We start from the raw sequence: 13,273 nt of genomic DNA, 5'->3' as shown, positions 1-13,273 counted from the left end.
AAGAGGAAATAGAGATTTTTTAGTGTTAATTTGTTATATTTTGTCAGATTTTATGAATGTTTTACTGTAATTCATTTAGAATAGGCAAGTTATAAATGTTTTAAATTAAATAAAATTAAATTGGGTAACCCATGTAGCTGCAAAGTTCATGGGTAGTTGTGCTGCTTGTAGATTGTTGTAGCTCATTTTAAAAGAGATACTATACTATATTTGATAACTAACCCATGCACTTTGCACCCACTATGTGTGTAAGTGGCTGAGGAAGGGTAAAATAGAATTTCAAAAGTACACATGCTAATTATGCATGCTGTTTTTCTCCACTAAACTGAAGAACCCCCTCAGGCATGCTTCTGTTTTAATCCAGCAAAAAGCATGTGCTGTGGATGACCATGCAAACTTTTAATAAGATTGAGTAAGGGCAATTTTCAGCCAAACTAAAATGACATGGATAAATTGCTTCCTGGTGCTATGGACAATAATTTTTAATGCATACTCACATGAATTTCAGCAAGTGATGCCATAGCCCAAGCCACTGTAGACCGTAGTCCTGTACATTGGATATACTCTCTGCTTGCCAATGGATGTCTGCAAACCATCAAAGATAGTGAAATTATTTATTTGCAATTGTTCCCTAATGATAGCATTTCAATGAGGTCAAACATATGGATCATGTGGCCCGATCACAAGTTGTGAAAGTTTCCTAAACAAAGTTGAAACCAGGTGCCAGGTAACTTTCAGCATACTAAAGTCCTTTGATGTAACATGTGACCCATGCATGGGAATCATTGACGCTCCTTATCCAAAATATTAACCATACTGAAATTGCAAAGTAGAAAAAAGCTGCTACACTGAAAGACCATACATTCACTGAGTCCTTGATTCTCTTATATCCATCTACTCTACAAGATAATCTAGTGAAGGCAAAAACTTCACGGATCATCAATAGGCAATTCAGCAACACAGTGAAAAATTATTTCTAGATCCTAAATATGCTTCATATACCATAAAATACAGGGTGGCCCATAGAAAAGTAGCCTGTCTCCAATGCACTGGTATTGGAGGCGGGATACTTTTCCATGGGCCACCCTGATTTTATGTAATATTCTTAAACATATATTCTGATCGTGCTTTATACCATCTTGTACATATTTTGAAAACCCAGTAAACAAATAGAAATACATCTTTAGTCAGTATTTCTTAGAGACATTAATGTCTTATGACCAAAACTAAGCTTATTAGAATACTGAATGCGAGTTAATCATAAAGTTGTATTAATTGGTAATATACCTGTTTGACAAGTCACAGGGTCTTTATGATACTATTTGTGGTAACAAAGCCCCCCACAAAATGAGTTTCACATGAAAAACTGGGGATGCAAAAAGCACATTTATTCATATTTCAATCAACATCTTTAAACTTGACCAAGTTTGCACTTTAGGCCATAATTTACTCCTAGGGGAATTCTGCGCTACTGTAAAGCACAGAATTTGTGCAGAATTCCCCTCCTGCGCAGAATTTCAATTTTTGGCACAGAATTTGGAGAGAGGCCCAGTGGGTCGCACGTGGAGCCTATCCCGCTTGCAATGAAGATTTTACAGGCCCAGAGTCTATCACGCTCACGGCGAAGATGAATGAGGCCTGGCGGCGGCGAAGATGAGTAAAACCTGGCAGCCATGAAAATAAGTGAGGCCCGACTGCCATGAGCAGAGTCCATCCTGCTCATGGCGAAGATGACTGAAGCCTGGCGGCCGTGAGTAGAATCCATCCTGCTCATAGCAAAGATGACTGAAGCCTGGCGGCCATGAGCAGACCCCATCCCTGAAGAGCTGATTTTGCCAGAAGAGGAGAAACAACATGGGTATATGTGCAGAGGGGAGGCAAACAAAGCATTTTAGGGGGAGGGGGTTGGGGGAGATGATTGCAGGAAAATCTGATAGACTCGGTGAGAGAGAATGGAGCCTGTGTGAAGGTGCATGGGTGTGTGTGTGGGTGTGTGACAGAGAGGGAGCCTATGTGAGGATGCAATGGTGTATATGTGCCAGAGAGAGAGAGGGAGCATGGGTGTGTGTGAATGTGGAGAGATTGTGAGGAACTATGTATATGAGTGAGATACTGGATGCTGGTGTGTGTATGAGGGAGTGAGGGTGCATGTTTGTTCGTGATAGAAGGAGCCTGTGTCAGAGTGTATGGGTGTATGTGCAAGAAGGAGAGGGAGCCCATGTGCAGGGGTGTGTAAGAGAGAGAAAGGTAGCCTGTGTGAGGGTGTGTGCGCAAGGGAGTCTGTGTGAGGGTACGGATATGGGTGCAAGAGACAGAGAGATCCTTTTTGGGGAGGGGGGTTATGAAAGAGGGAGGGATGGAGCCTGTGTGAGCAGCAGTATGAGAGAGGGGTCAAACTCTGGGAGTGGAGGGCTGGGAAGTGAAGACAGAGTGAAAGGAGTTAAGCCTGAAGGGAAACCCCTAAGTTGGGAAACCCTAAGCTCTACATGTATAGGTGAAACGTGTGCCTAAGACTCAAACCTACATGCAATGGGTAATATGACTAGGGGAGAAGATACTCTTCCTGATAGCTTATTGAACTCTCCTACAATTATTACTCAGGGGAATTCTGCACACACAAATTTAAAATACTGCATACTTTATATTGGTCAGAATAATGCAATACACATTACAGTCTTTGAGTAATTAATTTAAAATGTAAACAGAAAAGATGCAGAGTTTTAAATATTTTGAACAGAATTTCCCTAGAAGTACACTGTTAAGTGTCCCTTCCGCTTTTCTCCTTACTCCCCTGGCCAGATCTTTCACTCTGCCCTCTCAAGCCCCATCTCCTCAGCTTTCCACTTTCTCTCCCAAGCGGAGGAGATGGGGCTTGAGAGGGCAGAGTGAAAGATCTGGCCAGGGGAGTAAGGAGAAAAGCGGAAGGGACACTTAACAGTGTACTTCTAGGGAAATTCTGTTCAAAATATTTAAAACTCTGCATCTTTTCTGTTTATATTTTAAATTAATTACTCAAAGACTGTAATGTGTATTGCATTATTCTGACCAATATAAAGTATGCAGTATTTTAAATTTGTGTGTGCAGAATTCCCCTGAGTAATAATTGTAGGAGAGTTCAATAAGCTATCAGGAAGAGTATCTTCTCCCCTAGTCATATTACCCATTGCATGTAGGTTTGAGTCTTAGGCACACGTTTCACCTATACATGTAGAGCTTAGGGTTTCCCAACCTTTTTTCCAATGTGACCCCATTTTAGCACTTGAAAATTCACATGACACCAGACAACCAAAACAAATCAGCAGGTATGCAATCCCCCTTCAACAAGCACTCCACTCTTTACCGCACTCCAGATGATCCTCTCTCGGTCTCCACCTTCTCTAGTCAATCCTCTCAACCACCACCCTTTCAAATGATTTGTCTTACATCTCCCAGCTCTTCTCACCTCCCCACAGTCCATTCTCTGACTCACTCCACATGATTCTCACATCTCCAAGCCTTTCTTATAGACCCCAACTGATCCTGTCATCTCCTTTCCCCCATCTCCATTCTCTTCACTTTCATCTCCCAGCCTCTTTCACACCAATCTCATCTCCTCACTGTTACGCCCGTCGATCGAAGACAGCTGCAACCACTATTGCTCACCTCTTTCTTCACCTCCTTGACTCCGTGGGGTAGACTGGCAGCCTCCGCCAGCTGCCTGCCTACTGCTCCCAGGCCTCCCGGGGCGGCAAAGACGCCGCCAACCGCCATCTTGCCTTCGGACTCTCTTAGGCGTGCACGGGCCAGTCTTAAGCACATCATGGCGAGAACCTCGGGGGTGTCCCCTCCTGATGACATCATCCCTCCAGGATATTTAAGCCAGCTGGCCTTGCCTACCGAAGATTTGGCAAAGGACCCATCCTTACTAAATCTGGCTCGCTCTCATAGGACCCTACGTTCCAGTTCCTGCTTCCTGGCGTAAGATGTCTCAGGTACCCGCTCCTCGAGGGCAGTCTCTTCGTCTTGGCTATCCGCTCCTCGGAGGGCCTACGCTTGGGATTGCTGCCTGCCCCGTTCCTCGGGACTTCCCTGGAACCATCGTTACTCTTCTCATGAGTACCCCATTGTGCGGATCACTTCCAGTTCTACCGAGGACCTCTCTGGTGTAACCCGCTCTGCGGATCATTAACATCTCTACTGAGGACTCCCTCAGGTCTATCCCACCATGCGGGCCTTTACCAACTCTACCGAGGACCCCTCTGGTGTACCCCGCTCTGCGGACCATTACCATCTCTACTGAGGACTCCCTCAGGCCTATCCCGCCCTGCGGGCCTTTACCAACTCTACTGAGAACTCTATTCGTGTTCCCTGCTCTGAGGACTGCTATCATCTCTACAGAGGTCCCTCACCAATGTACCCCACTTTGTGGGCCATTACCATCTCTACTAAGGACCTCCTCAGCGTACCCCGCTCTGCGGACTGCTATCATCTCTACTGAGGACACTCTCCATTGTACTCCACTCCGTGGACCATTAGCATCTCTACTAAGGACCTCATCAGCGTACCCCGCTCTGCGGACCACTACCGTCTCTACTGAGGACCTTCTGCGGTGTACCCCGCTCTGCGGGCCACTACCATCTCTACCGAAGACCTCTTCGGTATACTCCACTCCACAGACCACTACCACCACCTCTACTGAAGACCTTATCGGGATATCCCGCTCTGCAGACCATTACTAACTCTACGGAGATATCCCCTCTGGGTATCCCCCATTCCACCGACCCGGTGTTCTGGGTCAGTGAGACCTCCTCTCTGGCAACCCCCGCTCTGCGGGTAGTGTCACTTATTCCCTTTAATAAAGACTCTAGACTGATACTGTGTCTGACGTCAGCTGAGTCTCCGCCACCCGACGGTGAGGCTCACAGGGCTCCTCCCTGTGGGCGGTACCATCTCTCACCTCGGCCCAGGGCCCACACACTAACTAAACCTAACACTCACCTCCAACCACTCTCTTGCATCCCCCTGTTGATCCCCTCACGCCCAGCTTCTCGCTTACATTCCCTAGTTGATCTTCTTTTTATTACCCCTCTCTAACCTTCCATAGACACTCCTCCTCTAGCTGATTCAACCCTAAAGCCCAAACATCCTACTGTCCAGGGTCAGTGGCAACACTTTCTTTTGGGCCCTGGGTCAAAGGTGGATGACAACTGATGGAGAGAGGGAGACAGTGATGATAAGGGCAACATTTTTCTCTTGGATAGGTTCAATGGTGGGTGAGGAGAGAGGAGCACTGGCAATCTCTACTGGTCAGTACACACTCAACGTCCCCTCATGGCTGGTCCCAAGCTTGACAGTTATCTGCAAGCGGCAGCAGCATTAGCAATAAAGTCAGCTCGAAATCTGTGAGCCAGCACAAGCCCTGAGAAGCCTTGAACTCTCCTCATGCAGAGATTCCTGTTACCACAAACTCATTACAGCAGGGTGGCCTCTGCAGGGACTGGCTCACAGACCCCATGCTAATTTACACTACTAATGCTGTCATTTGAGGCACTTGTGACCCTCAGCTGATTCCATCTGGGGTCGCAAACTATAATTTATGAAGCCCTTGATTAGATTTAACTGTGGTTGAAATCTGGAATGGCTCAAATTGCTACACATTTGCAGTTTTAAAATACTCTTTGTATCAGGAAGCACTTCTAACATCAGAAAATCCTATAATCTGAAGTGGAAGTGGTTCTCATCTTGGTGTGAGGGTCGCGGTCTGGATTCCTTCTCTTGCTCCCCTCCTGCACTCTTGGACTATCTGTTGTCTCTCTCCAAGTCTGGTCTGCAGACTACGTCAGTGAGGGGCATACCATCAGGGTTTGGATGGTTCTGCAATTTCTTCCCATCTGCTAGTGGGCAGATTCATGAGGGCCTTGCTACAACTAAAGTCCTCCATTCCTCCCCCAGCAGTTTCCTGGGATCTCAACATAGTCCTCTCGCAACTCATGAAACTTCCATTTGAACCATTGCGTTCCTGTGATCTAAAGTACCTCTTCTGGAAGGTGATGATCTTGGTCACGGTTACATCAGCTCGCAGAGTAGGTGAACTACAAGCTCTGGCGTTGAATCTGCCTTATATGGAGTTTTGTCACGAGAAGGTGGTCCAATGGACACACCCGAAGTTCCTTCCCAACCAGTCCAATGGATTGGTTGAGATAGAATTCCATCTCAACCAGTCCATTGGGTTGCCTTCTTTTTTCACTGAGGCCTCACACTCACCAAGGTGAACGTGCTCTACACACAATGGATGGCAAGAGGGTGCTTGCCTTTTACTTGGAACGGACAGCACCCCACCACGTCTCTACTCAGCTTTTCATCTCTTTCGACAGAAGCAGATAAGGAGTCGCTGTCTCCAAGCAGACTCTATCCCACTGGCTAGCGAATTGCATCGCTTTCTGTTACGCACAGGTGGGTTTGCAGCTTGATAGCCACGTGAAAGCTCAGTCTGTCCGGGCCATGTCGGTCTCGATGGCTCACTTACGTCAGTTCCTATTCACGAGATTCAAGGAGCAGCGACCTGGAGTTCCCTCCACATGTTTGTCTTGCATTATTGCCTGGACAAGGATGGCCGGCAAGATAATAGTTTCGGACAGTCTGTCCTTCGTAATCTCTTCCAGCCATAAAAATCCAACTCTTCCTACGTGGGCCCTATCCTTGGGGGCAGGCCTGCTCCTGTTTTGGCAGCTACAGTTGTTGTGCATGTTGGCACCAGTTCTTTGCTGCTCATGTACGGAGCGGCCTGGAGCTACTTAACCACTCATGTGTAAGGACTACCATACTGCTTGTCTGTGGAGGAAGCTGAGTTGCTTACCTGTAACAGGTGTACTCCAAAGACAGCAGGATGTTAATCCTCACGAAACCTGCCTGCCACCCCGCAGAGTTGTTTTTTTTTCTCTCAGTTTGTTATTTTAACTTTTTTAACAAATTCTATGTTATAAGACTAAAGAGGGACCCCGCTTGGATGCATGGTTAGCGGAATGGGCATGTTGGTGTGCCTGTCAAAGGTTCTAGAAACTTTGACAAAAGTTTTCCATGCTAGGCTCCATCCGATGATGTCACCCATGTGCGAAGACTAACATCCTGCTGTCCTTGGAGAACACCTGTTACAGGTAAGCAACTCTGTTTAAAGAATACAATGTAACATAGGCAACTGTGTCCAACCTGGTTGTTAGGATTCGTGGGTTTCGTGGACCCTTGGCTTGAGGTCCTTGGAGAACACCAGAATTTCGTCAAGATACACCACAACACATTGATATAACATTACTCTGACGACCTCATTCATTAAATTTTGGAACACAGCTCGGGCATTGCAAAGGCCAAACGGCATCACAAGGTATTCAAAGTGGTATTAAAAGCTGTCTTCCATTCGTCTCCTTTGTGGATACGAACCAAATTGTAGGCTACCCTGAGATCCAATTTGGAGAAAGATTTTGCTCCTTGGAGCCGGTCAAAACGTTCAGAGATTAAAGGTAGAGGATAACGGTCTTTCAGGGTGATCTCGTTCAAACCCCAGTAATCGATGCAAGGGCAGAGTGATCCATCTTTTTTCCCCACAAGAAAAAACACGCACCAGCAGGAGATTTTGAGGGTAAATGAATCCCTTGGCCAGGTTCTCGTGGATTTACTCAGACATAGCCTGAGTTTTGGTGAGCGATAATGGGTAAATCCTTCCCTGAGGAGGCTCGGTGTTGGGTAGTAAGTTAATAGCGCAACTGTAAGTTCTATGCGGAAGTAGAGTGTCTGTGGCCTTTTTTTATTTATTTTATTTTATTTAATGAGTTTTATATACCGTCATTCGGTAAAGCCATCACAACGGTTTACAAAAGTTCAAAATGAGGATTTTTAACAATTGAGCAAAAAGGGATAACAGGAAGTATATTAAACAAAGGAGAGATATTCAATTGCAAAGATATTAACTGGCATTTGCACTACAGGTTGCACTAAGGGGTGCACAAAGGGGAGGGCCCCTTTGTCGCGCCCCTTCAGCGAGCGGCACCTGGTGGCAAGGCGCCTTTCAACGGTCGGAGCTGCTCCTGGTGACTTGGGGGGGTGGGGGGGCGGGCTTCCGATCGGGTCTCTCCCTCACATTGCAGTTCTGTTTTTTTTCCTTTTTCAGTTTCAGGTGATATATTTTTATTCTCTTCTGTTCCCATGGCGATGGAGAAGTGCCGCAGGGCGCCCAAAGGTGGTGGGTAGGCTGCCAGTTCGAGGGCGCCGGTGGCAGGGCGCCTTTCAATGGTCAGAGCTGCCCCTGGTGACGTCGGGGGGGGGGGGGCAGGCTTACGATCGGGTCTCTCCCTCACATTGCAGTTCTGTTTTTTTCCTTTTTCAGTTTCAGGTGATATATTTTTGAAGAACACATCTGCGTAGGAAGGCCAGGAGGTAAAATCGAAGTACTCAGGCAGGGTAGAGGCGAGACAGGCTCAAGGCAATTAGTATGGCAAAAAGATCCCCAGCGAGAAAGCTGTAAAGTGGCCCAATCGAACTGGGGAGTATGTTGTTGTAACCATGGCAGGCCTAGAACCACCGGATGAATGGCCTTATCCAAAATGTGGAAGGAGATGAACTCCATGTGCAGAGAACCAGTGCGGAGAAGAATAGAAGCTGTGGTGTGAGTAACTTGACCAGGCAATGGCTCTCCATGAATGGAAGAAAGAAGTAGAGGAACTGGGAAGCGGATGGCTCCGTCAGTTGTTTTAAGATAAAATTTCCACCAGCACCAGAGTCCACAAGAGCCAGGGTGTGGAATTCTTGGTTATCCAGCTTGATGGATACAGGCAAGGTTAATGGAGGAGAAGGTGAAGTCAGGCCTAGGAGCAGTCCTCCTGCTAAACCTAGGCCTGGGAGTTTCCCAGACAGACAGGGCATGTGGCTAAGGCATGGCCGGACTTGCCACAGTATAAGCAGAGACCTGATTGCTGGTGGCGACCTCGTTCATTGGGAGAAAGCTTGCTTCAGCTCATTTGCATGTGTTCTTCCTCAGGTTTGTTTTAGGCCAAGTCTAACCTGGGGCAGGAAGAGCGTCGACGATGGGACGAGCTGGACTTAGATCCTCTGGAGGCCCGGGATTCCCGTGAATATTCCTGGAGGTGTCGATCAATTCGCCCGGCTACGTCGATTAAAGAGTCCAAGGATGCAGGCAATTCTCGAGCTGCCAGCTCATCTTTGATTCGAGAGCTCAGTCCTTTGACAAAAATGAAGTGGAGACAATTAAGGTCCCAATGGAGTTCAGATGCCAGTGTCCAGAATTCTATGACGTAATTTGCCAAGGACCTGGTGCCCTGACAGAGATGAAGAAGCATGGATCCGGATTTTCTGCCAGGGTCATCAAAGACGGAGCGAAATAAGGCAAGAAACCCGGGCAAATCTCATAGGACAGGGTTGGCACGCTACCATAGAGAAGAGGCCCAGGTCAAGGCCTTACCATCCAGGAGAGAGAGGATGTAATCACGTCTGGAAAATAAGCTGGTTGCAGGCAAAAGTGCATGTTACAGCACATCAGGGGATTCCCAGAGAATCGTGTGGGTGCCGGCAGTGGAACCGGCATGGAGGTAGAGCTTGGAGGACGTCGTGGTTACTGCAGCATCCAAGCAGAGGCTCAGATTATCTACAGCTGCTGCTAGTTCTTCCAAGGTTTTTTGTTGCTCGATTATCTTTTGCACCAGGCCAGGAATGGCCTGTAAAGCTGAGACCTCTACCGGGTCCATGGACTTGGCAATCTGTTAGGATTCGTGGACCCTTGGCCCAAGGTGGAGGTTGATGCTACCTGAGGGGTAGGGCCCCACAGGTCCTCACCATCGGGAGGCGAAGTTAGCTGCAGCAGGGACACGACTATAGTTCAGTAGAGAGAGGACGTCCTGCATCAATGCCACGTGATCGCAATACTAGGCAGGATTGAAGATACGATCTACCAGAGAAGGTACCTCCAAATGCGGAGGTGCGTTAGGCAGGCCCCGAGGAGCAGGGAGCATGGAGACAGGATCTCTGAAGGAGTAATGCAGACACTGTCCCGAGGGGCGGGACAGCATAGCAACAGTCTCTGGTGTGATGATGTAGGGGCTGCCCCGAGGAGCGGGGAAGCGCAGAGTCAAATCTCTGATGTAGTGGTAGAGTGCCCCGAGGAGCGGGGAAGTGTAGTGTAACACCACTGCTGTAATAACGTAGAGACTGCCCAAGGAGTGGGGAAGTGTAGAGCCAAAGTCTCCGATGAAGTGACGTAGACACTGCCCCAAGGAGCAGGGAAGCATGGAGCCAAAGTCTCTGATGAAGTTACGTAGGGGCTGCCCTGAGGAGCAGGGAAGCATAGAGCCAAAGTCTCTGATGAAGTGATGTAGGGGCTGCCCTGAAGAGCGGGGAAGCGTAGAGTCAAAGTCTCTGGTGAAGTGATGTAGAGGCTGCCCCGAGGAGCAGGGAAGCGTAGAGTCAAAGTCTACGGAGTCGCAAGGTAGAGGCTGCCCTGAGAAGCGTAGAGATGGGATCTCTGATAGGCAGGGCTGAGGCTACACCGAGGAGCGGAGAAGCGAGCCGACAGGATCTCTGGTGCTGTGCAGGGGCTACCCCGAGGAGCAGGGAAGCCTGGAGACCACGTCGCCCAAGAGGAAGGGCAAGCAGGCCCCCGAGGAACGGGTACCCGAGCCAGAGTCCAGAACAGGAGGTAGAGATCCAAGGTAGGAACCACGAGTCCGGAGAGTCAGGAACAAAACTTCTTGTAAAAATGTATTGTAAAGCACCTACAGCCGCCTCAGCAGCCTTGTGAAGGGAGGGATCCGGAAAACCAGACCCCCGGCTCGGCCGCTTAAACTGGACAGGGAAGAACGCTAAGGATTCTAAAAAAAAAATAAAAGAAACCCCCGGGGAGGAAGGCTCAAGAAAAAAAATTAGCTAAAAAAAAAAAAATTAGTCAACTGCAGAACTGCAGGATTAACAGCCTCTGCCATCTGCTGGAGACAGAGAAATACTGACGAACTGCAGGTGGCACGGTTGCTTAGATACGGTGTCAGCGATGTTTTTTTCTCTGTCACCATCTGCTGATAGGGGGAGATGAACCCAGGTGTCTGAACTGATCCAGGTACGTACAGGGAACTGATGTTCCATTACCCACCAAGAGCCTTGACCCAGAAGAGAATGACTAGGTAGAAGATGTCAATTGAACATGATACTAGGGATGGCATGGCATTCACCTCTGAAATAGGACATGCACTTTGCCAGGCACCTCTTAACATTCTGTATGACATCAATTTGCAAGTCAAAGGTAGCCATGATCAAGGCTGCTCTAATTCAACACAAATGAATCAAAATTTCATCTGTCTCTCTGCATCTAGGCACCACCTAAAAACTGTGGTGAATGGATACCTGTTCAAGGGGAAAGATCCTTGAATATCGCAGACATAGCTGCTTTAGTAGTGGATGGGGCAGATTATCCACTAAGGGACTTACACTATCACCTCACTCCTCCCCATCTAGTCAAGTGGGGTATGGACCTTTCTCTATTCAAACTGGCCAATGAGGCCAGATTCTTGGGTGCACAGATGCTGTGTTAGACACAGCATTCATGCACCTGGTGTGAGCCATGTAATGAATCAGAATTTATCATAGAAACATATCAACATTTTTTTTTTAACTCCTAGAAAACATCATTTAAAGTTAAAATGTTCTTTTCAGTTTTAAGAAGTAAAAAGCACTGATTTTCTTCCAAAATATTTGCTAATTATTTCTGGTAATCTGTTCAAATATTTAAACTTTTACCTCAAAACAGGGAATCCGACCACAGAGTAAATATCATTTAGATGTACAAAAATCTGAAATTAAATTTACAAAAAGAAATATTTTAGAATGAATGGTAAAGACTTTACATAAGACATTACAAGGATCTATTAATTCACATTAAAGTCAGGCATTGAACACCTGTGGGTATTAGCAGCGGGGTGGGGGTGGGGCTTCAATATTCAGGCTGCCAGCCCCAACATAGCTGGATAAGTTTTTAGCCAGCTAAAATTTAGCTGGCTATGTCAGGGGGTGTTCTGGGGCTTGGAGTGGCATTATATGGTTGTTAGTTGGATAACTCCAATTTTCAGCACTAACCAGCCAGCTTTGAAGTGTATGAAAGGCAGAATATAAATCAAACACAAACATACATAGAATAGTCAGCTAACTTTAGGACTGCTGGAGAGGAGTCCTAAAGTTAGCCAGATAAACTTATCCAGCTAACTAATATAGCCAGGTATATTCGGCAGTGCACCCATGCCACTGAATATGCCAGCCAAGTTACCTGGTTAAGTTTATCTGGCTAACTTTTCTGGTAACCCAGCGGCTGAAAGTAGACCAGAGAGATTTTAAGTATGGAACCATTAAATGGCATTAATCCTTTAACAACTGATTCCAGCATTACAGTGAGTTTTACCACAGTTACATGTGCAATTCATTGATAAAGATAAAGGAGAGTTGCTTACCTGTTCTCACAGGACAGCAGGATGTTAGTCCTCACATATGAGTGACATCATCAGGATGGAGCTCAATCATGGAACACTTTTGTCAAAGTTTCTAGAACTTTGACTGGCACCACTGAGCATGCATCCAGCAGGGGTCCCCCTTCAGTCTCGTGTATAGTAAAAAGTATGTGCAAAAAATAAAATAACAAATCGCAAGCGTACCCAACTCCGCAGGGTGGCGGGTGGGTTTCGTGAGGACTAACATCCTGCTGTCCTATGAGAACACCTGTTACAGGTAAACAACTCTTCACATATAGGTGAATAGCGAGCTGAGGATGCCCGAGCAATGTACCAAAAGCACCCAAAGACATGCAACAGGCACAACAACAGGGGTGACTTTGGAGAAGAGGGCAGCCTGAAATTCCCAGCGGGCTGTTGGAAGGAAGTTGGGTATTAAGCTGAGAATAAATTGCGTAGAACAGAATGTCCAAAGATAGAGCCTTGGGTGCCAGCCTTGTCCAGGCAATAATGAGCTGCAAAGGTATGGAGCGAATTCCATGTAGCAGCCCTGCAGATGTCAGCAAGAGGTACAGACCGAAGGTGTGCTACCAACTTTGCTACTGCTCTAATGGAATGCGCTTTAACGCATCCCTTGAGCGGAAGGCCTGCTTGTTGGTAGCAGAAGGAAATACAGTCCGCCAGCCAGGAGGACAGGGTCTGCTTTCCCACTGGGATTCCCATTTTAATTTTATCAAAGGAGACAAATAGCTGGGTGGACTTCCTATGGCCTGCAGTGCGTTCCAAATAAAAGGCTAGCGCAC

General features: G+C 47.1%; 1 protein-coding gene across 1 annotated transcript in view; it reads right to left on the bottom strand.

Annotated features, from left to right (window-relative positions):
- THUMPD2 (THUMP domain containing 2) overlaps nt 1-13,273 on the bottom strand; it is a 174,380-nt gene that overhangs the window by 57,106 nt on the left and 104,001 nt on the right. The window contains exons 6-7 of the mRNA XM_029594346.1: nt 11,770-11,822; nt 498-585 (exon numbers count right to left, since the gene is read on the bottom strand). Coding sequence (XP_029450206.1) covers nt 498-585; nt 11,770-11,822 — 141 coding nt within the window. The remainder of the gene's footprint in view (nt 1-497; nt 586-11,769; nt 11,823-13,273) is intronic.

The sequence above is a fragment of the Rhinatrema bivittatum genome, chromosome 3 (genome assembly GCF_901001135.1).
Source record: "Rhinatrema bivittatum chromosome 3, aRhiBiv1.1, whole genome shotgun sequence".
NCBI lineage: Eukaryota > Metazoa > Chordata > Amphibia > Gymnophiona > Rhinatrematidae > Rhinatrema > Rhinatrema bivittatum.
The sequence above is the reverse complement of the archived record's forward strand: the minus strand, read 5'-3'. Positions and strand labels throughout refer to the sequence as shown.